General features: G+C 61.7%; 1 protein-coding gene across 3 annotated transcripts; it reads left to right on the forward strand.

The window, feature by feature from the left end:
* Positions 1-453: 453 nt before the first annotated feature.
* On the forward strand, positions 454-19229 carry LOC102953563 (toll interacting protein). Of its 3 annotated transcripts, XM_042958074.1 has the most exons (7): positions 454-624; positions 8615-8761; positions 10723-10872; positions 12043-12225; positions 13356-13508; positions 14330-14420; positions 16804-19229. In XM_042958074.1, exons 2-7 carry the CDS (start codon positions 8678-8680, stop codon positions 17016-17018), a joined length of 876 nt encoding a protein of 291 aa, XP_042814008.1. In that variant the 5' UTR covers positions 454-624; positions 8615-8677; the 3' UTR covers positions 17019-19229. The 3 variants fall into 3 exon arrangements, with proteins under 3 accessions (XP_042814008.1, XP_042814009.1, XP_042814010.1); XM_042958075.1 differs by lacking the exon at positions 8615-8761; XM_042958076.1 differs by lacking the exon at positions 454-624 and having other exon boundaries at positions 8749-8775.
* The last annotated feature ends 1842 nt before the right edge of the window (positions 19230-21071 follow it).

Below are 21071 nucleotides of genomic sequence, written 5' to 3' on the forward strand. Positions count from 1 at the left end.
CGCGCGACAGCGGGCACCGCGACTGGTTCTCTGAGACCGGCCGCACCCCAGCAGCTCCCTCGCCCCCGTCGCACCAACACATCTGCGTGTAAGGGCTCCCCCGCCCCGAGAATTTGGGGCAGCTGCAGGACTACCCGGTCGCTTTGCCTCCGCTCCGCTCGGAGGCTCCGAGGTGGAGAATCCTGAAGTCACCCGCCCCAGCACCTGGCTGCCCCTCCGCTCCACTGCAGCAGAGCCGCGCGCCCTGCGAGGCCTCCGCCAGCCACGTGATCGGCGCGACCGGCCGGCGCGCATGCGCACACGGCCAGCTCGGGAGCCATTTCGCGGGGCTGCGGCCCGAAGATATCAGCTACGCAGGCGCCTGCCGGGAGCGCGCGTGCGTGCGTGCATGCGTGCGGCGCCGGAAGGGGTGGGGCGGACACGGCGCCTGCGCAGTGGGCGGTGCGGGGGCGGGGCCGGCCGTCAGCTGACCGAGGCGGCGGCGGCGGCGGCGGCGGCCTCGCGGGGACAGCAGTCGGCGTCGCAGACTCCGGCGCCGAGGGTTGCGGGCGCGTCCGCTCCCGGTGGGCGAGGCGGAGGCCGCGTAGCATCATGGCGACCACCGTCAGCACGCAGCGCGGGCCGGTGAGGGTCCGGGCGGGGGACGGGAAGCGGGGAGCGGCAGGCTCCGGAGCCTCTGGGAGGGCCCGACATCGGGCTCTAGGCGGGGCGGCAGCGCGGCGGCGCCGGCCCGGAACGGGGGAGGCCCCGCACCCCGGGCGGAGCAGGCACCCCACCCCGCCCTCTCGGCGGGTTCCCTGGACGGGGGAGGCCGCCTGTACCCGGCTGGGTCCCCCTGACGGAGACCCCACCCACTCCGGTGGGTGCCATCCCGCACCCCGGGTAGAGGAGGTCCCTGGCACCCCGGATGGTCCTCACATGAAGGAGGCTCCTCAAGACTGTCTCTCTATAGAGGAGGACCCTGAACCCCAGATGGTCTCTGTGCTTCTCCCAGGAAGTGTGAGGTTCACAAGCCGCTTCCCGGGTCAGAGGCCACTTCTCAACCCCTATGGTTGTTTATTTTTTCTTTGTTTTTGCAAATGAGAGGGTGGGAACCGAGGACCTGGGAGGGACCTTCCCAGTTCTCGTTCTGAGGGCTCCTGTCTGGTCCCCAAAGCTCATTGGGCTGTTGGAGGAGAGCAAGTGTAGACTGGCTCAGGATGGCTCCAGGGTGAGGCGGCTTCCCAGCAGCTCATTCAGACTGCATCAGGGACAGGTCGTCACAAACGGGGAGGTTTTTATCGACAGCAGCTCAACGCGGACAGTAGAGGACTGTTTTGGCCCTTTTGAGTAGGAAAAAGGTTCCTCTGATGTGATGCCTTCATGTGTTTTCAGTTAAGTCAGCTCCTGCGTGTAGGCTCCCAGGTAGCAGGGCTTCTCATGGTTCAGAGGGGACGTGGATGACTCCTGTTTGTGAAGACCAGAGGAGAATCTTCTCAGAACGTTGTTCCCGAGCTTGAAAGGAAAACCAGGTTTTGTTAGGAGCCCGCTTTAGGTCCAGACACTTATCAGACCTTAGTGTGGAAGCGTCCAGAGCCTGCGAGGGAGTTCTGGGCCCCTCCTCGCAGTGTGTCCATCTTTCCGTCTTCAGTGACTTACCGCGGGCGGGCTCACTGCCAGCAGGTTCCCATTTTATGCAGCTGGGTGATCCGAGAAGCAAGGGACCAGATCAGCAGCTTGTCTCTCTTCCCACATCCTCCTCCCAGGAGCAGTGGGCTCCTGGCCTGTCACGTGTCCCCAGCCTCCTGGGAGCTCCTTTCCCTCCTGGGAACTTGTGCGGAACTTCACTGGTGGCACGAGACTGAGTGTAAACACATACAAAGCTGGGCTCGGTGTCCTGTGTGAAGGGAGCAGTCAGGGAAGGTGAGCGCGTCCCGGTATCGAGGGGACATTCAGCTCGGTGACAGCACACAGCGGAAGCCCCGTACACCCCATAGCGAGCGAGTAGGAGTGTCAGTGCTCACACATATGGGGTCTGTGCCCTCCCAGGGTTCCTGGTCTGACTTCCTCGGGGTGCGCTGTTTCCCGGCACGTGTGACACTCGTGTGGCCTGCATCCGCGTGTGGGTGTGCAGCACACGGCTTGTCCACGTGCAGTAACGTTCCGTGTGGGCCAGAGCTGCTGGGGGCTCCAGGGAGGCGTCAGCAGGGGCTGGGGTCTTGAGTGCCAGTGACGTACTCCGCCGGGACGTTGCTCGTGATGTTTGGGGCGGCCGGGTATGTGCCCGCCGTCAGGTCCTTCCAGCGCAGCGCGGGAAACAGACGGGTCAAAAGCACGCAGACGAGCCACGCACTCAGAGCCGTGCGTCTTAACTCCGGGTGGCCTGTCACCATCGGGGTTGGGGTGGGTGGGGTTCTTGCGGGAGGTGCCGCAAGCCCTGACACCTGAGGGAGGAGCAGGCGTTGTGGGGCTGGGGCTGGGAAGCAGGCAGGCCCGGAGGGAGAGAGGGTGGGCGCCTGCGGCACTGAGGGCAGCGGGCACGGCCAGGGTGCTTTTCCAGACACCCGGAGGCCCACGGGCCGCGAATGGGTTTGCTGCTTGGGCTTCATCCGGTCGCTACAGTGTAAACCTGCTCTCACAGCTGGTGCCTGGCACGCAGCCCGCCGCTCCCCTCCGGGCTCACCGGCGGGCGGTGGCAGTTGTTAAGGGTCTGGTGGTTCTCCTCTAGCCAGGGCGCGCTGACTTGATCGAGCCCCACTCCCTGTGGAGGAACGGGACTAACACGGGTGCCGGGCCGTGAACAGAAGGCAGCTGCCGTCCCAGCTGGTGGTGGCGAAGCGAGCATTTGTCAGTGCTGGGGTGCCGGGTCCTGAACGTTAGCCCTATGCCGGCGGGCCCCATCCCAGCGTGCTGCACCAGCACTCCAGGGGACCCAGAGCCTGGACTCACTGGGGGTACTCTGAAGTCCGACCGCCGGACCACCGCCTCCCGCAGAGTCCCCCCCGCTAGGGTAGCCTGCCTGGGGCGTGGGGTTCCTGTGTCCTTGCTCAGGGAAGCCTGAGGGGCGGGGCGGGGCCAGGACAGGGCGGGGTTGGCTCCTCCGGGTTGCCCCTGCTCTGCCTCGTCCCTTCAGCGGGGCTGAGAGGGGTCTTTGGCATTTGTCTGTCCAGGCTGGTTTCTTCCCGGGGCCTCAGCCGAGTGATGCCCCTGACCCATGCTGTTTGCCCCACTGGTAACAGTGCTGGTATTCCTGGAACGACAACCTTTTTCTTTCCAGGGTTTCTGTCCAGCGCACAGACTCTTGAGAGGCACCTGATGGGCCCCCTGCCTTGTTAGAACTCAGGGGAGTTCACTCGGTGGTGCCATCAGCTCATGGGGATGGGGATCAAGGCTCAGTCAGAGGCAGCATCGGCTTTTTTGGGCTCCCTCACAGATGTGTGGGTGGCCCCCACGGAGTTCAGGCTGATGGGGCCCTGGCTGAGCACGACCCCTGGTCATCCTTCTAGAGGGGCTGATCAGTCAGCAGGTTTGGGCTGAGCCCACCGCCCTCCCCTTGAATACCCCCTTCCCTCCTGACCCAAGGTGCTCTGCTAGGTGGTGTTCCAGTGACCTGAGGCCCTGCAGGTCCTCATCAGCCTCATTGACAACGATTGTTTTTGAAAGATAACGTGGTAGGAACGTTCTCACTTGCACATAAATGTAAACAAACGAACGTGTAATTATATAACTAAATGCAAAGAAGTCGCAAATGTAGATAGCAGTGTGCAGATACTGATAATTATTGCTGAACCAGTGACTTCATCAGGGATGGCAGAGGGTGGTGTTTGTATTTTGTCCCGTGTTCTGTGGTGATTAACTGGGACTGTGTGTCCTGAAACAGTTGTACAGCAAAGGCTGGATCAGGCTCCGTTCTTGCTCGGGAACTTCCGGGATTCGCAGGGAAGAGTGGTTTTCTCTTCAGGCTCGTGTTTGGCGTTTCTTTTCTGGGCACCATGGCGAGCCCACGGGCCTCCTGCTCACACTGTCTGCCGTGGCACGCCTTCTTCTGCTCCAGTGGACCCACCTGCCCTGCCAGCCCCTCCCCGCTGGCCCGGGTCCTACGGCTGGTGGGCAGCCCGTTTCTCTCTGCCGAGGCTGCTGCATCCAGGGTCGGAATTCTGGACCTTTCTGTAGGTCACACCTTGTTGGGGTGCGGTGACCTTACTGGCTGCACAGAACCTTTCTTATTTTGTCTGATGTTAGCGTGGGAATGTTTGCCTTAGGGTTTTTTGGGTTTTTTTTCCCATTCTTTGACTTGATATCTTTCTGCACATTTATATTTAAGATTGGTTTATCGTCAACAGTATGTAGATTTTTAAAGTCAAATCTAAGAAGTGTTTTTGTTTTTTAAGTGAAACATGTTAAGTAATTTTATATAGTTATACACATGTTCTTTTCAGATGTTTTCCTTTGCACATATGTTTTCCCATTTTTTCTTTTTTTCTCCTTCTTTTGGGTTGATTAAATACAGTTTTTGAAATTCAGTTTTTTCTTCTTTTCTGCCCTCTTCGTTGTTATCGTAGAAGCTTTAACATGCATTCTTACCGGGGTCTGAAGTCAGTTATATTTACCCGCCTCCTGATCAGGACGTAACCCTGAGGGACGTCTTCCCAACGGGGGTGCAATTTTGTTACATATGCTGTCGCTGTTTCCTCTTCCTGTTCCTCAGACCTCCGGGCCACTTTGTTTTGCTTTGAGAATTTCCGCTGGAGGCTGGCTGTCCCGGGTTTGGTTTTGAAATGCCACCCGCCGCCCCTCTTCTCGCCTGTGCAGGGCTCTGGCCTGACTGTCGTCCAGGTCGGCACGTGCCGTCCTTCCCCTGGCATCGGCCGCCCCCCCCCCCCCGCCCCGCATTCCCAGGGCCCTCCCCCCATCCCCCAACCCTGTACTGGGTCAGCACTGTGGGCCCAGAGGTCTCAGTCCGGTTCACTGAGTGACACTGAGCTCTGACTGTGGGCCAGTTGTCTGGCATCTCTGCTCCTGGTCACCCGACTCGCGCAAGGACGGACTGTGGCATGAATGCAGCCTGGCCCGGGCCCAACCCGCAGGAAGCACCTGAACGAGTGAGCTGCTAGGTTCCTGCAAATTCATTTCCGCTTCTCGAGGAACCCTGCACTTCCCCACGGCCGTCTGTGCCCTTTTGTGGGCACCATTTACCGTCCCCCACACCTCCCACCACTCTGCCCTGACACTGTGGGGGCCGAGGGGCTGCTGGTGCAGGGCTATGGACCCTGGGAGGGCCGCCGCGTGAGCTGAGGGCAGGAGGTCCCTGGAGGCCGCCTGAGCTTTGGGGGACCGTGGGCGGAGGGCGTTCTGAACAGGGACACGGCAGCGGTGCACTCAGGGTTCAGGGGCTCCCCCGGCTGAGTTCTCAGGCACTCTGGGCACGGTCCTCACCCATGAGCCAGCGGACAGCAGCCTCTCCCTGCTCTGAGGCCACTGTCTCTACCTGGACTGTCCTTGCACCAGCTCCTTCTCTTTTCTTTTTTTAAATTGTTTTTAAAGGTTTATTTGTTTATTTTGAGAGAGGGGGAAGGGAAGGGGCAGAGAGAGAGAATTCCAAGCAGGTTCCGCGCTGTCTACCCAGAGCCCGACGCGGGGCTCGAACCTGTGAACCACGAGATCGTGACCTGAGCTGAAATCAAGAGTTGGATGCCCAACCGGCTGAGCCCCCCAGGCGCCCCTCCCCCTTTTCTGCGTGTCCTCGCTCACTTGGGGACCCTGGCTTCGGGTCCCCAACACCATAGTGGCTGCCTGCCTCCTCCCTCCTCCTAGGTCTCCTTCCTGAACTCCACATCTGTGTGTCCTGCCGCTCCTTGCCTTCTCCTCAGAAGGTTCCAGACAGCGCCAGGCAGCCCCTGCTTCTCTCACACCTTCCCCTGCATCCCCCCCCCCCCCCAATCCCGTATGGAAGTGGTTCCACCCTGCACAGCACTCAGGCTGGAACATTTGGATGACCTCGCCTCCCCTCTGTCCCCTTAGGAAGCCCTGCCTCGCTGCCTTCAGAGCAGACAGAATCTGTTTCTCTGCCTCTGTGCCACCCACACACCGCCATCCTCGTCCAACCGGCCCACCTGCCGTCACACTCTGCGGTTGGATGCCAGGCGGGGCTCAGTGAGAGACACGGCAGGCCTGGCTCCTCGCTGCCCAGGCTCCCTCCCTTGGGACGTTGGGGCCAGCGCCTCGGCCCCCGTGCAGTGGGGACTCAGTCAGCGGCCAGGCTGGGGGTCAGAGCCAGCCCCCCATGCGGTCACTTGGGGGGACAGGCCACAGGGTGTGATAGGCCGCAGCAGGACAGGCCCCCGGGACCGCGGGGAGGCTCCAGGGCCCCTGGCCCACCAGACACCGTCCCAAGGTTGGGGGTCCTTGTCCCGTGAGCACCTGACTTCGCCGCCAGGCCCTTGGCATCCCTGCGGTTCTTGGCCACATGGGCTTCTGTTTCTGTGCGGTCACATTCCTCCATCCCCTTCGGCCGCAGTTCCAGTCGTGAGTGATGTGGAACGAGAGCCATGGGATGAACCAGGGACCACAGAGGCATTTGTGTGGGGTCCCCTCTGGTTCATGGTGTGGGGTCCGGAGGCCTGAGTGCGTCCTCACGGCGGATGCCAGCCCCCAGAGGGTGCGGAAGGAACCCAAGGCCTCAGTGTGGCTGACGGCCCGCACGTCGCCACGGTTTTGTTGGGCGTTGTGTTGCCCGGGACTCGGTGGGGGACGCAGGCGCTGTGCCTCGTGGCAGCTGCTCTCACGTTAGTTTTCGTGCCACAGGATCTCTCTGTCCTGCCACCGAGCCGAGGCGCCAAAAAGAACATCCAGCGGTGGATTAGGAAGTACTTTTTCACATCACGCGAAAGTTAAAAGTTCATTAAAAATTTTCCAGATGTTTTACTGGAAAAGTAACAGTTGAATGAATTTTTAAATTCTTGGGTATGTCAGTACTACATTTGCATGAATAGCTAACGAGTATGCGTAATTTGATGTGAGTAAATAAGTCACATTAAAGGTTGCTCAGCAAAAACGGATACCAAGTGGAGTGTCCATGGCTTTTCAGTTTTTAACCTAACTTTTAACGTAGAAACTTGAGTCGTTCTTAGCCCCACATTAACTGAAGAGTCCTGTTTGTACGTAGAGCGCGAGTGGGCGCACGGGACAGGAGCCCTAGACGGTGTGTCTGCAGCCCTAGACTCGACGAGGGGCAGCAGGCGGAAGTGGTTTGCAGCGCTCCTTGAGAGACCGCCTGCCCCAGGCCTGGGTCGGGACTCCGTGTGTTCAGCCTGTAAGTGTGAGCCGGGTTGCATTTTCAGATGTGATCTGTTACTTACGTTGTAGCAGGAGTGATCGTTCTCTTTTCCCTCCGGGCTGGGAGCCGGGATAAAGCATGTGTTTTTACGTGACCCTTCCTCCATCACAATGTGGTAAAAATCAGTCCTGAACATTTTTTTTTTTTTTTAATTTTTTTTTTTTTTTTAACGTTTATTTATTTTTGAGACAGAGAGAGACAGAGCATGAATGGGGGAGGGTCAGAGAGAGGGAGACACAGAATTGAAACAGGCTCCGGGCTCTGAGCTGTCAGCACAGGGGCCCGATGCGGGGCTCGAACTCACGGACCGCGAGATCGTGACCTGAGCCGACGTCGGCGCTCAACCGACTGAGCCACCCAGGCGCCCCAGTCCTGAACATTTAATACGTGTCAGTAATACAGGTGTTACCGTGGCCTTTGCAGACTGTCACTGGGGCAGGGGGGTTCCTGTCGGCGCCTGGACGTGCCTGGGACACCTGACGCGTCACCATTTTGTCATGAGCAGGGACTGGTTAAGGTGGTGGAACCTGCTCGCTCGGACGAACTTGGGCTGCGACAGCGGGCAGGCCTGTCTGGCAGCTCCTGGGCAGCAGGTGCATAACCAAGATTTTGTAAGATTTTTACTTTGTAGGAAGTGAAGCACGGTGTCCTTCCTCTTTCTTCCTTGTTAAGTTAAATTGGAATTTTTTCTAATAAACCTGAAATTTTAGAGTTATGGATCAGTTGCAGACGGTGTGGAGAGCTGTAGTGTGCTCTCATAGACAGTATATCTGCACCTCGTGTCACCAAGGTCCACTGGTCACAGCCAGAGACCTGGCTTTGGCTTTGGTACGTGACTGCCACTGCAGGTTTGATTTGGACACCCCACGTTTCTCCCCCCGTCCCTCCTGGGCTCAGGTTCCGGCGAGGGCCCCGTGTGGCATCCAGCTGCCATAGGTCGTCTGTGGCCTGCGCTCCAGGGCCATCTCAGACTTTGCTTGTTCTGGGGACTGTGACAGCCTAAGGCCTGCCGCTCGGGGATTCTGTAATGCGTCCCTCGGGTGGGAGAAGACCATGGGACACGATGTCCTCCGGGCTTCTCAGGAACCTGGTGTCCCCCAGCCTGTCAGTGCTCATGGGGTCCACTTCTCTCCCTTCCCGTGTTTTGTTTGTGCTATTAATTCATGTGATAAAAATCCTTGTCTCGCATTTATAGTTTTAGCGTTAAAACCTTGTTGGAAAAGAATACTATGTCTTTGGCGTTTGATACAATTTTATCCTCCCCCACCCCCAATTAAAAAGCAGAGTGTTCTCTTTAAGCCCAGATGAGTTCTGGAAGTCCTGTACTGATGATGGGACGAAGGAGATAGACATACGATCCCCATGCCTGAGCAGCACGCTGTCACCACCATCCCTGCGTATGCGTGTGTGGTCCACAGCCCACCCTGCCGGGTCCTCCGAGCTGCGGTATGTGGCATGGGGTGAGCAGTTACTCTCAGACAAAACGAGAATGTGGTCCGCGTGCGTGAGTCTGTCTGTCAGCCGTGGGTGCAGGCACCGGCCACAGACGCTGCGGGCGGAGGCTGCGAGGCCCATGGACGGTCGGCAAGGCAGCGTCCGGCCCGGTATCGGCTGGGTGGAGCTCCGGCTGGGGACGTGGCTCCCGTCTGCCCACAGCAACTGGCAACTGACATCGGCCTCACAGCTGTGAAGCCGGCCACAGCATCTCGGCCCTCCGGGAGGGCGTGCGCCCTTCTTTGCGAGGCGAGCCCTGGGCCCTCCTGGTGAGCCGGGAGGCCCCCTGGGAGGCAGCACTCTCCTCACCTGGCAACGCTGGGCCTCCCGGGCGCTGCTGCCTTCCCTTCAGTCTGTAATGAGTACTCAGGGCCCCTCCAGGCTGCCCGGTCCAGACACAGAGAATGAGAACGAATGAGATGCTGCCCCCGCCAGGCGCCGAGATCACTCCTGCACGTCCCAGCATGGGAGGGCCTGGCGTGGGGTGCAGCCAGGAGAGGTGTGCTCTTGCTTGGCAGAGAAAAGCTGCCGGGGCACCCAGCTGACTGCTGCCAAGGTGGGAGTGGCCGGGGAGAGTCCCTGGGCCTGGGGTCCTGAGTTGGTTTCCATTGGTTTCCGGGCCTGGTTTGGGTGGTCTCCAGGCCTGAGATGGGGACACCGACAGGAACCTAGACCTTTCTGGGGACTTTTGAAATGAAACAGCAAAAGGCACTTGGGGAGAAATGCTTCCCCAGTGGTGCTTGTGAGCTCAGCGAGTGTGGAGCTTTCTGGAATTCTGCTGGATGCCTGGTCCATCCGGAAGTCCAGAACTCCAGCAATTGAGGCCTTAGGGTAGCCAGCACCTGGACGGCTGAAGTGGTCCCTAGTGGCTGTTGTCAGTAAATGCAGTCTGCCATAACTCAAAATAATGCCGCTTGGAGGCTCTTGTCCAGAGTCCCGTGTGGTGTCCCCGTGGGGCGGCTAAGGAGGACCCCGGACCACCACAGGCAGCACCGGCCCTGTGCTGCAGCTCATGTCCCGTCTCGAGGACAGGCCCGGCTCCCTTCTGAGGGGGTCTGTGGCCCCAGGGGCCGTGCCAGTAGTTTATCTGGGCATTCCAGACCCTGAACCCAGGGAGACGGCGGTGTGAGGCTGCTCGGGGTGGTGAACACCCAGTGGGTCCTTGCTCTGCTGGCCCCGGGACACAGCCGCCCCCTCTGCTCGTGTGTGCCGGGGGAGCCTTGTCCAGGGCCAGCACCGCCATATGTCGCGACCGACTCCCGCTTCAGCCGCTGCCCCTTCACGGACGACTGGCTTCTGGGAACCCTCAGGCCACCGCGCAGCCCCCCTCCTGGCGCATCCCCGCCCCACCTGGGAGCCGGGCCCTTCTCGGGAGGCCAGGCCACCTCTTGGACATAGGTTTCAGCAAGAGGCAGAGGGGTGAGGTCTCTGGGGCTCTTGTTTGTCTGTTCCTTCTGTCTTCTGGGGTGGTGCTGAGCTTGAACTGTTGCAGGCGAGGGTTTTCCGTGTGGATAGAAACCCAGCTTCCAATTTCGTCTCGCTCCTTGTTTGAACGAGCACGTTGCGGCCCACGGGCCCAGCTCGCCCTGGTGGCAGCAGGGAAAGCAGATCACAGACACGCAGGCAGAGGGTGTGTGACACCTGGATGTGGCCTGAGACTGTCCAGGGAGCCGGTGTGAGCAGGAGAGTCCGTGGTTAGTGTCCAGAGCAGGTGGCGAGCCCCCAGGGAGGCCGGTGTGCGACCCCTTTGTCCCGAGTGACAGGGCTCCTGGCCAGAGAGCAGCCGCCGTGGGCGCGGGCAGCGCGGTGGTTCGGGGCGCTCGGGCTGCAGACCCTCCTCCCACGGGCCCCTCACTGCGTAGACGAAGAGGCTGAGCTCCCACCCCGCTAACGCGCGTGCGCTCTCCCCGAAGGTGTACGTCGGCGAGCTCCCGCAGGACTTCCTCCGCATCACGCCCACGGCCGCGCAGCAGCAGGTGCAGCTGGACGCGCAGGCAGCCCGGCAGCTGCAGTACGGAGGCGCGGTGGGTGCTGTGGGCCGCCTCAGCGTCACCGTGGTGCAGGTGGGTGTCCCGCGTGGGGAGCGCCGGCCCCGGCTGCCGTGCCACGCTTTCTGCGTGGACGCGTGCTTTGCCGAGGCGCGCTCCTGAAACGTAGCTGGTGAAGCGATAGACGTGAAAAGTAGCGACAGTTGCCAGGTTCTACCAGACGGCGCAGGGATAGTCAGTAACAGCTCCATGGACTCGTGCTCCGGGCCGGGCACCGCTCCTGTGTGTGGATGGCCTCGCGGCTGCCGGGAAGGTGAGGGCGTGAGGGTGGGCCGGCAGCCCCTCCAGGCCGGTCCTGGCTGCCGAACGGATCCCAAGGAAAGCCAAATGCGCTGTCAGGATCTAAAGTGGTTTTGGTCAGCACGACTTCCTATAAAACCGCGAAGCGAGGGAAGTCACTGCACGCAGTTTTGAGGAGACGCACACATACGGCAGACAGAGCCACGGTCGGGCCTCGCGAGTTCCGTGGGTTTTATGGTGACCACGAGTCCCAGATACTAACTCTGGCCACGCCCCCAGGGCCGATGGGGTCACCTCAAGTACACACGAGCCACCCGTGCGCACCCTCCACACGGTCCTCCCAGAGCCTCGTGGCCTGGGCTCCCACTTCGCCCGCTGGGCCTCGCGGCGTGGCCCGTGGCTTCCCGCTACCTGTGTGGTCACCCTTCCTCCCCTGGTCTTTGCCCAGCCCCCGCCAGGGCTGTTCCCTCGTGTGCCCTTGTGGGGTTCTATGTGGAGGCATTACGGTCCAGTCGGACCCACTTGGAATGAGCCTTTGCTGACCGACCGCCTGGGCCCCCGGAGCCTTCCGCCTTCATCCGCATCCACGCCTTCTCTTCCCTGCAAACGTAGCCTGTCTGGCCGAAGGCTGGGCTCCTCGGGGTTCATGACTCGCAGCAGTGGACAGAGGACAGAAGGTGAAGCCGGGCCGCGGCTCCAGGGTGGCTTTTGGCTCTGATCAGCCTCTTCAGAGGGGACGTCGGAGGAGCTGCCCTGCGTGGCCCAGCGGCTCCCTTCACTTGACCAGTGGCCTGCTGCACCCGTTGCCCACGGGCACAATTGTAGCCACGTCCTGCTCCCGGGAAAATGCCGGGAGTGGGGAGTTGGGGGGTGGAAGGCTGAGGTGGATGTGCAGCTCTCACTGTGGTGGCGGCTGCTTGTTTAGTGACGTTGGTCGTGTTTCAGGCCAAGCTGGCGAAGAATTACGGCATGACCCGCATGGACCCGTACTGCCGACTGCGCCTGGGCTACGCGGTGTACGAGACGCCCACCGCCCACAACGGCGCCAAGAACCCTCGCTGGAATAAAGTCATCCAGTGCACGGTGCCCCCTGGCGTGGACTCCTTCTACCTGGAGATCTTTGACGAGGTGAGAGGTTCTGCCGCCTTCACGGGCCCGGCAGGTGCAGGCCGCGCACGGCGATGCCAGAGCCACGGGTGCCCTGCCTTCCCGCCACTGAGGCTGCCCAGGAGCTGCAGGTGTGCCCCGACACAGGGTGCGTCATGGCTTTGTGACGGGGTGTCCCCGGAGGCGGGGGAAAGTATACGTCCCATGCAGCTACATTCAGAAGCAGCATCACCAGGGACAGGGACACCAGGCACTCTGTGGAGACGGTGTTGACGCGTCTCCCCTTCCCCAAGTGCCAAACTCGTCCACAAACCCGAGGCTTGTGGAGGCCGGCCTTCATGACCAGGTGGGATGTAAAGTGTGTCAGACCCCATGCTGGGTGGGAGTGGGGTTCTTGGGCAAGTTGCCAGCCCCCCGGGTGTTCCTGAGGGGGATCAGCTGCAGTGGGGCTCTTCCTGAGCCCGGTCCTCTGGGCCCCTGTGTGGGACAGCCCAGCCTTCCACGGCCCGGCCCGGGAGCTCCGGGGGCTCTGGTCGGCAGCATGAGAGGTCACGGAGTTGGGCAGCAGCAGGGCTGAGAGGTGGACCCCTCCCCCCGCCAGTGTGGTGCCCTCGGCTCTTTTTCCTTCCAGGTTCCTTCCTCCTACCCCATCTCTCCCTTTGCTTAGCAACAGGAGGGGAAGAACAGAGTGCATGGTTAGCAGGGAGAGTGCCTCCTTTCCCCCGTCCATGCCCACTGGGCTTTGGACTTGCAAGGGATTCAGGGAGGGCGGGCAGAGACGAGACCACGCATCTCCAGACACTGACCACGGCTCTCCTGACCTTACAGGAATGAGGGCGGGGCCCCGTGGGGTCCTCTCTTCCCCTGGTGGGGACTTGTATAAGGCAGAGAGAGGGGCAGCCCCCCCACCCCCCCCAGGCCGTGCCCTCACTGCCTGGACCAGGGCTGAAGGATGCACAGTGCCAGGGGCCAGATACTAGGGTGGGGGGGGAGGAACAACTCTTTGGAGGAGGCAGGCCCAGGGACGGGGCTTCAGGGTGAGGCTGTGGGTGGGGCCTCGGGTAAGAGGTGGCACTGTGGGGCGGGACCGCTGGGTGAGGGCGGGGCCTCAGGGCAGTGGTGGCCCGCGTGTCTCCCCCTGTCTCCCTCAGCGAGCCTTCTCCATGGACGACCGCATCGCCTGGACACACGTCACCATTCCCGAGTCCCTGAAGCAGGGCAAGGTGGAGGACGAGTGGTACAGCCTGAGTGGCCGGCAGGGTGATGACAAGGAGGGCATGATCAACCTGGTCATGTCCTACACGGTGAGGGCATGGGCCATGTGGGCAGGCTGAGTGGCAGCTAAGCTCAGTGGAGCTGTTTGTCCCCGAGGGACGGGACCTTGGCCAGCAGGTATCAGGTGTTTTGGCGGGAGGAGTGGCGTTGTGTGGTGGCCTGTGGCCGGGGGGCAGACTCACCCCGTGGCGGAGAGGGGTCTCAGGGCCACACGGCGTTTAAGGGAGAAGCTGCCGGCCCTCGGGTCCCCTGGCTTGTGTGGCTCCATCGTCAACCCGCTGCTCTTGGGGTGGGAAGCAGGGGCGGAGGGGTCTGGGACCCTGGGCTCTTGCCACTGCCTTTGTCCCCCCAAGGGGAGTGGTGGTGTCCTTGTTTTCACTTTGCCTCAAGGAAGTCCGCTGCAGGTGTGGTGGCAGGGAGGCGGTCGGGCTGTGAGGGTGGTCTCCCAGCCCGGCAGAGTTTCGTCCCCGCTGCTCATCCCTGGGCTGTTGGAAAGCAAAGCCCAACACCGATGTGATTTTACTCATAAACGTCTCGTTACGCGGCTTTAACAGAGTTTTCACGTAAACACAGAATCGTGACCGCGATAGCTGAGCGGTTAAGATTTTAGAGGCAGTCAGGAAATGTTACAGGTGCTGACGCAGAGAGTACTGACTTGCTTCCCTGAAAACCGTGTTCCCTTCCGATCGCATCTCCATCGGAGGCTCTAAACAACCCCTGTAGTCGAACCACTCGCCCCGACCTTCCGCCGGGGCAGTGTTGGGACATCCACGTGGGCAGGGCCACACGGGAGGTTTCAGTGTGTGCTGTGTTCTTCTGTGACCCCGTGATCGTCCTTGGTGTGTTCTAGGCGCTGCCGGCTGCCGTGATGATGCCGCCTCAGCCTGTGGTCCTGATGCCCACCGTGTACCAGCAAGGTGTCGGCTACGTGCCCATCACAGGTGTGTGCCACTTCTCCTGCCCTGGACTCTCGTAGTGCAGCGTGGAGGCTGAGCCCTGTCTGCATGTGACTCGTGGGGCCCTTCCAAACACAAGGGTCTGGTCTTACATTTGAATCTTTTATGCGACTGTGGAATATAGGATTTTTTCCCTTGATCATTGGCAAGTTGAAGTTGACGAGGTATGGAAACGTAATTTCTAAACACGTTAGCGTATGCGTTACCGGCACGAAAGATCACGCTCGGTGGGGCAGAGTGAACCGTATGCCCTAATGTTCCCGTTGTGTCGTGTTCATTCACTTTTATAAAAGTAGCAATTTGTGGCTGTATGGCAAAATCCAATTGGATTGTAGCTTTCACGCCTTTGAATTTTCAAACTTTAATGTCAGCTGTTGGCTGCCTCCCGCTCCTGGCTGCAACGGTGACTGGACTTCACCAGCCCCTGCGGTAGATGGCCGTAAAAGTAGGCAGCAGGTGGGCAGGGCAGGATGGTGATCCCTCCCTGAGAGAAGGGAGGCGGGGCAGCCCCGGGTCACCGTGGCCTCTACCTGAGATGGCACGGTGCAGGGAGTTGGGTCAGAGCACAGTGCCGTGGGGAGCCCTGCTTTGCGTTGAGGTCAGCGTGAGGACCTTTGTCCTTGGGTCTCAGTGGCGCCCTTCCCTGTGGCGGTTAAAGGGTCTGTGTGAGCTTACGGTCTAACTCCCCCTCGTTGGAGGTTGGAGGATGAACAGGCACCTTGTGGGGCTCACCAAAGGTATGAGCGCCCGGGGCGGCCGTAACAGAGTCCCACAGACAGTGATAGCCTAAGGCAGCAGGAATCTCTTTTCGCCCTTCTGGAGGCCAAAGCACAAAGTCGAGGCACAGGCGGGCCGTGCTCCCGGGAGTCGGCAGCAGAGGTGCTGCGGTGGGACCCTTGTGGTCCCCTCTAGCTTCTGGGGCTCAGGCGGCCTGGGCTGTGGCTGCCTCGCTGCCTCTGCCTCCATGGTCACGGGGCCCCTCCTGGGGTCTGTGCCTGTACGTCTTTTCTCCGGGCGCTGCTCCCGACGGCCATCTTGTTCACGTGTGCCCAGGTGGGGACCTCACACGTGTTTCTGGGGGACGTGCGGGGACCCACACGGCCAGCAGCACCAGGACACATTCGGTTAACGGAAAGTCTGCCTTCTCAGGAGACCAGATATGTCACTGGCCTTTTTCTGGTTTCTTAGTTCATTCTATAAATGAGAACTTTGTGCTCAAGTTTGCCCTAAGATGTTTATTTTGGGAAAGGCCAGACTTCTGTATAATTGGAGACTTTGAACTTCTCTTTTGACGTGCATCAGTAAGTTTTGGGACATGGAGTTGCAGGAAGTTACCAAGGAGAGGAAGTCGTTTTTGCCTGGACGTCTCGGACCGAGGCGCCACCGGCCCCAGTCGCATTTCCCGCAAACAAGGACTTGCACCCGCTGCCCCTGTTTGCGTGAAGCTTATGCTGCAGCGTCTCCTTTGCTGCGAACACAGACTCCCTGACCTCATCAGGAGGGTGTGCATGTGCGTGACGAGTGAAGTGTGGTGTGCGAGTGTGTGCGTGCACACGTGTGACCTGCGGTGTTCGTGTGCATGGGTGTGCGCGTACGTGATGCGTGTGTCTGCGGACCCTGCTTCCGGAGGGCAGGCAGAACCTTTGAGCTGTGGCCCCCATGGGAGGGGGCTAACTATAGGTGCTACCCCCCCCCCACCCAGCCCCAGCAGGCAGAGACCCATGAGCTGCAGGGGTGGGGTGGGGGTCCCATGGGGGAGCTGATCCTGGGAGTGCTAAGAGCCTTTCAGAAGTTCTCTCTGCTTCCGGGTTTTTCTGAGCCAAAGTAGTACCTGGGAGGCACGGTGGCCGTGGAGCCAGGGCGTGAAGGACGCCAGTTCCTAACAGATGGCAAAAGGTGCCCCCTGGTCTGGAAAATCCTCCGCCGCTGTTCTGCCCGTGTTTCCATCCATCCTGTAGACAGTGGACTGGAGAGCTGGGTCCGCGGTTCCTCGCGGCTTGGCGTGCGATAAGAAATGCTCGCGGGTGCGTGCCTGGCTCTCGGGTTTCACTAGCGTGCTCGTGGGCGACAGAGGGACCCGCCTGGTGCACGGCCCGCGCCGTGGTCACTAGCGGGCCATCCACCCCCTGTGCCGGCCGTTCCCTGGCAGAATTTCTTTGTGGCCTTCAGGTCCCGCAGGCGGGCCCCGTGGTATGATCCGGGACTTTAAGAGACCGCAGCTCGAGCGGCGCATCCCGGCTCTGGGATAGCGAGCACCTGCTGGGGAGGAAGGCCGCGGGCGGTGGAGTCGTGCGTGGGGCCGTGGGCCGGAGCTCGGTGTGGGCGTGGGTACCATCGTGTGTGCCCCTCAACCGCATCTCACTTGCAGGTGTGCCTGCCGTGTGCGGCCCTGGCGTGGTGCCCGTGGCCCTGCCCCCGGCGGCCGTGAGCACCCAGCCCCGCTGCAGCGAGGAGGATCTGAAGGCCATCCAGGACATGTTCCCCAACATGGACCGGGAGGTGATCCGCTCCGTGCTGGAAGCCCAGAGAGGGGACAGGGACGCAGCCATCAACTCCCTGCTCCAGATGGGCGAAGAGTCCTAGGGCCCCGGCCGCCACGCTGCCTCTGCCCCTCTCGACTTGCCGGCCCCGCCCCCCTCCCCGTTCCTGTGAAGGAGCCCCGTGTAGCCTTTTCTCAGCCATCTGTAGCCCCAGTCCTCACCCTCGTTTGGGATGCATGCGGGTCGTTGGTCCCCAGCCGCTGAGTGCCACCACCGCTTGGGTGCGGGTGTGGGCGGGCCTGTCCCCCGCTTTGTCGGGAGAAGAGTGGGCACGTGCGCCGTGTCCTGTCCACACGCTCTGCCCCCTGCCGCTTAGGGACGTGTGTCTTCAAGTGCCGTGTGCTTCTGCTCCGCAGGCTGTCCCGAGAGCGCTCCGTGCGAGCAGCCTGACTCTGCCGGCGCTTTAGAAAGCGTCCCGTGCCCTCCTGGTTTGACGATGGCATGCGGTTACTTTACTTAGTTGGGGTAGACCTCGTGTTTCAGGCACATAGAACATTGACAGCCGATTGGGATGATTTTTCCAAGTCACGCTTCAAATTCACGTCCGTCCCTTGTTCCTTGCCTGTGGTCCGGGGCCGCTCACCAGCGTCCTGGGCAGGCTGACCTCTGTGTTGCCAGCCAGCAGCAGGCTCAGCGCTGATGTCCGTCCACCCGCCCGTCCCCACCCGTGGGCTCTGGAGCAGGGCTGCCCTGGGGACCCTGTTAAGCGTTTTCCTGCCGTGTCTCACGCCGACTTTGTGGGCTGTTTTTCCGAGGGACTGCCCTCCGCTCCCTGACCAGCTCTTGGAACAGAACGTAAAACTGAGGGTGAAAAGTAGAAGGGGCAGTACTTTGTATTTGTTTATTAAAGGGTATCAGGAACCGTTGGCTTACAACTGACGTTGATTTAAGTAAACGTGTACCAGTCCTGCGGGTTCAGTTTGGACAAAAAAATAGCAAACCGATGAATGTTCGAGGCTTCCTAGAGGCAAGGGGTGCATGTGCGGCGCTGTGGACCGCGTGGCGGCCGAGGCTCCCGTTGTGACCACAGGATGGGACAGGGTGGGGGACACCTGGTGGAAATCTGCAACGCGGGAGGGGGCTCGGGCACTGCGTAGCCCAGGCGCGTGCACGCACGCTTGCCTCCAGACGGTCTTGTTGCCGTGGGCCCCGCAGCCCCCAGCAGTGTGGCCCTGCGAAGGCTCAGCCTGAGGACCGGACTCCGTCCAGCCTTCGCTGCACGCGGGGCCTCCTGTCGGTTGGAGGGTGCTGCCGCCAGCGGCGAGTGCGTGGTGGCCCGGGGTCGGCGCACAGAAGCCTGAAGGAGCGTGTCCGGCCGGCGTGGCGGCCTCACCAGGCGAGGGTTCTCCGTGAAGATTTGCCTCCACCGAGTCCCGACCGCCGGCTAGGACGTGGGAGCCCTGCCTTCTCGCGAAGCAGGAGTTCCCACATCGGACGGTTTGGGCCCGCGTCCTTGCGCAGATTCCTCCCCGAACGGGCGAGAGCGTCGGGCAGGCCTGCGGCTCTCACTTGGGGGCGACCTTCACGGACACACATCCGGGACCCCAGGTCCCCCCCGGGCCCCAGTGCCGCCTTCCGCCTTAAAGCTGTGGGGGTGTTTGTGCGTGTCAGGGACGCGCTCCCCTCGGGGACAGGCACCAGGCTTGCTCACAGGGCCTGGGCTGGCAGGAGAGGGACCCTGAACCTGTCGCTTCTGCTCCCCTTTTCTTGCCAACACCGTGTTTGTGGCGCCCTAGAGAGCCCGCACCCGGCCGGCCATCGCTGCCTGTGCTAGGCTGTCCTTTCCTCCCGCGCGCCCCGCTGTCCTGCGTGTGGGCTCGTGCCTGTGGCGGCCCGCTCCTCCCGGGGGACGTCACGGTTCCTCTGAAGCGGCCGAGGGACGTGCTTCTCGCACGGCTGTGGCGTGGCCACCACGGACTCCCACGAGCCAGGGCGGCTACTGGTGCCGGGGCCTCCGCCCTCTGCGAGCCGGTCAGTGGCGTTTCCTCTGGTGGCAGCCCCGGCGCTGTCAGGGCGGTGAGGATGCGGTGTCTGTGCACGTGGGTCCTTCCCGCGGCTCCTTCGGCGAACAGACCCCCTCCAGCGGCACGTCTGCGGCGTGCTGGCGGGAACGATCCTCAGAGCTTTCTCGAGTGTCTGTTGGGGTGCAGAGTCCAGATCTATCTTTGTAAAATATATTTTTGCTTATCAGCCTTCTAATTTAATAAATGATATCTATAAAAATAGAGAATTAAACTCCTCCGATGAAACTTGACCGTCTTGGTTCCCGAGTGGTTTTTCACTTTGCTTGGAGCGCACTGGCTAATAAATCACTTGCAGGATGTACGACTGGAGGGAAAAGCCGCTGGCTCGGTTCAGAACGTTACCCTGAAAGGTGTGTTCCCGGCAGGAGGTTTGCGGTTTGGATTCCAGGGACGGGGAGGAGGCCCCGGTGCCGCGGGTGGGACTTGTCCTGCGTTTGCGCCTGGAGTCACGACCTCACCTCCGGGGACTCGGGCTCCGAGTGGGGCTCCGGTGCCCGAGGGGCTGCGGCAGCAGGCCGGCCTTCACGGCCCGGCCCGCAAGGGAGGTGGCCCTGCGCCCCCACCCCGTCCCCAAGGTGGGGTCCCGCAGGGTGTGCTGCTCCATGGGGCTCGCTGCCGCTGGCTCTGTGTCCCCATAAATGCCTTCTGCCCACAGCGGCTGAGGACGGCGTGTGCTCATGCCGACGGCACGTGAGGAAGCCAGGAGCTCGCCTCGTTCGGACCCTGGGCGCAGCACCCAGAGTGCCAGCGAGGCCGAGCTCGCTGCAGGGCTGAGCTAGAAGAAGACGTCCCCGAGCGCCTGTGGGGGCTGCATGGAGCGTTGGAGGGGACGGGGGGGTCCGTCTGTCTGCTCCCCAACGTTCCCCAGACACGCACCACGAGGCAGGCGCTCCGTCGTGCTGGCAGGTGCTGTGGCCCTAGGCACCCAGGACGAGCCTTCTCAAGGCCACGGGCCTGGCTCCCGATGGAGGAGCTGCTGTCCAGCTGGTGCGAGAAGGAGCTGGAAGGGAAGGCAGCCCAAGGAGGCAAGCCGGAGATTGCTGGAAGCCCGCAGCCCTGGGAGCCCCCGAGGAGAGATCGTGCTGCGTGCCGGGAGCAGAAGCACGTTCTTCCTGGAAGGACACGGTGTGGGCCCGGCCTCCGGGGACCCAGCGGGCACACGGCCCCAGGACGTCTGTGTGCACGGGAGCGGCCGTGAAGCACGGCTTGGGATCATGAGACCTTCAGACCTGCCCCGAACACCAGCGGGGACTTAAAATGGGAAAACAGGGCAAAACGCAGAGTGGGAGCAGAGGACGAGAGGCTGGGAGACCGGAAAGAAGCCCGCAACCGCCAGAAGTGAGGACACAGCCACTGGGCTTCGCAGCTGAGCGGGCAGACCGGTGGCGGGTTGGACGCTGCCCGGGAGACCGTGGAGCGGTTCAAGAGCCACGTGCGCCCCACGGAGCGTGGCACCCAGTGCCCGTGACTGTGTGACACAAATCTGGGGCTCGGGGCTCCCCCTTAACCGCAGGAGCCGTTACTCCACGTCAAGGGGATCGCTGGTGGGGTCTGCTGGTGTCGCAGCCGTGCACTCAGCCGAGACATGACGGCGGGTGGGTCTGTGGCCCCGTAGACGCGGATGGTAACGGGGCCCCGGTGGCCCGTCTGATCCCGGGGTGCCCCTGGGAAGGGCTGGGGTCACTGTCCTGTCTGCTTGGCACGGTGTTGTAGGGCCATCCATGGGGAGCACAGCCTCTCCTCCAGCCGACCGCGCTGGACGCGGGGAGGGTCCCGGCCACCTGTCGAGAAGGCGGGCGGCCCTCTGCTCTTCGTGTGAGCACGCGGCCCCTCCAGCTTGCCCCCGGAGCCCCGATGTCTGCAGCCTGTCCTTGCAGACGGCCGCCGCCCAGGGCCCCGCGCCCTTCCCCCTGCCGTCTGGGCGTCTGCTACTCCGACGTGCTTGGGGCCGGTGTCTGAGGCTGTGCCGCCCTGGGGTCCCCTCCTCGGCACCCTCAAGGGCGGTTCTGGGCTGGGTCGAACTGCCAGGAGCCAGCCTGGCAGCACATGGTCCCGAGCAGTCCCAGAGGCAG

The sequence above is a fragment of the Panthera tigris genome, chromosome D1, assembly GCF_018350195.1.
Source record: "Panthera tigris isolate Pti1 chromosome D1, P.tigris_Pti1_mat1.1, whole genome shotgun sequence".
In the NCBI taxonomy this organism is placed as follows: Eukaryota; Metazoa; Chordata; class Mammalia; order Carnivora; family Felidae; genus Panthera; species Panthera tigris.

Bases quoted from the DNA above. Each gene is read 5' to 3' on its own strand.
- LOC102953563 (XM_042958074.1), top strand. From the start codon at position 8,678: ATGCCTGAGCAGCACGCTGTCACCACCATCCCTGCGTATGCGTGTGTG. The intron at 8,762-10,722 runs GTATGTGGCATG...CTCTCCCCGAAG, and splicing joins GCCGGGTCCTCCGAGCTGCG to GTGTACGTCGGCGAGCTCCC. The intron at 14,421-16,803 runs GTGTGTGCCACT...TCTCACTTGCAG, and splicing joins CGGCTACGTGCCCATCACAG to GTGTGCCTGCCGTGTGCGGC.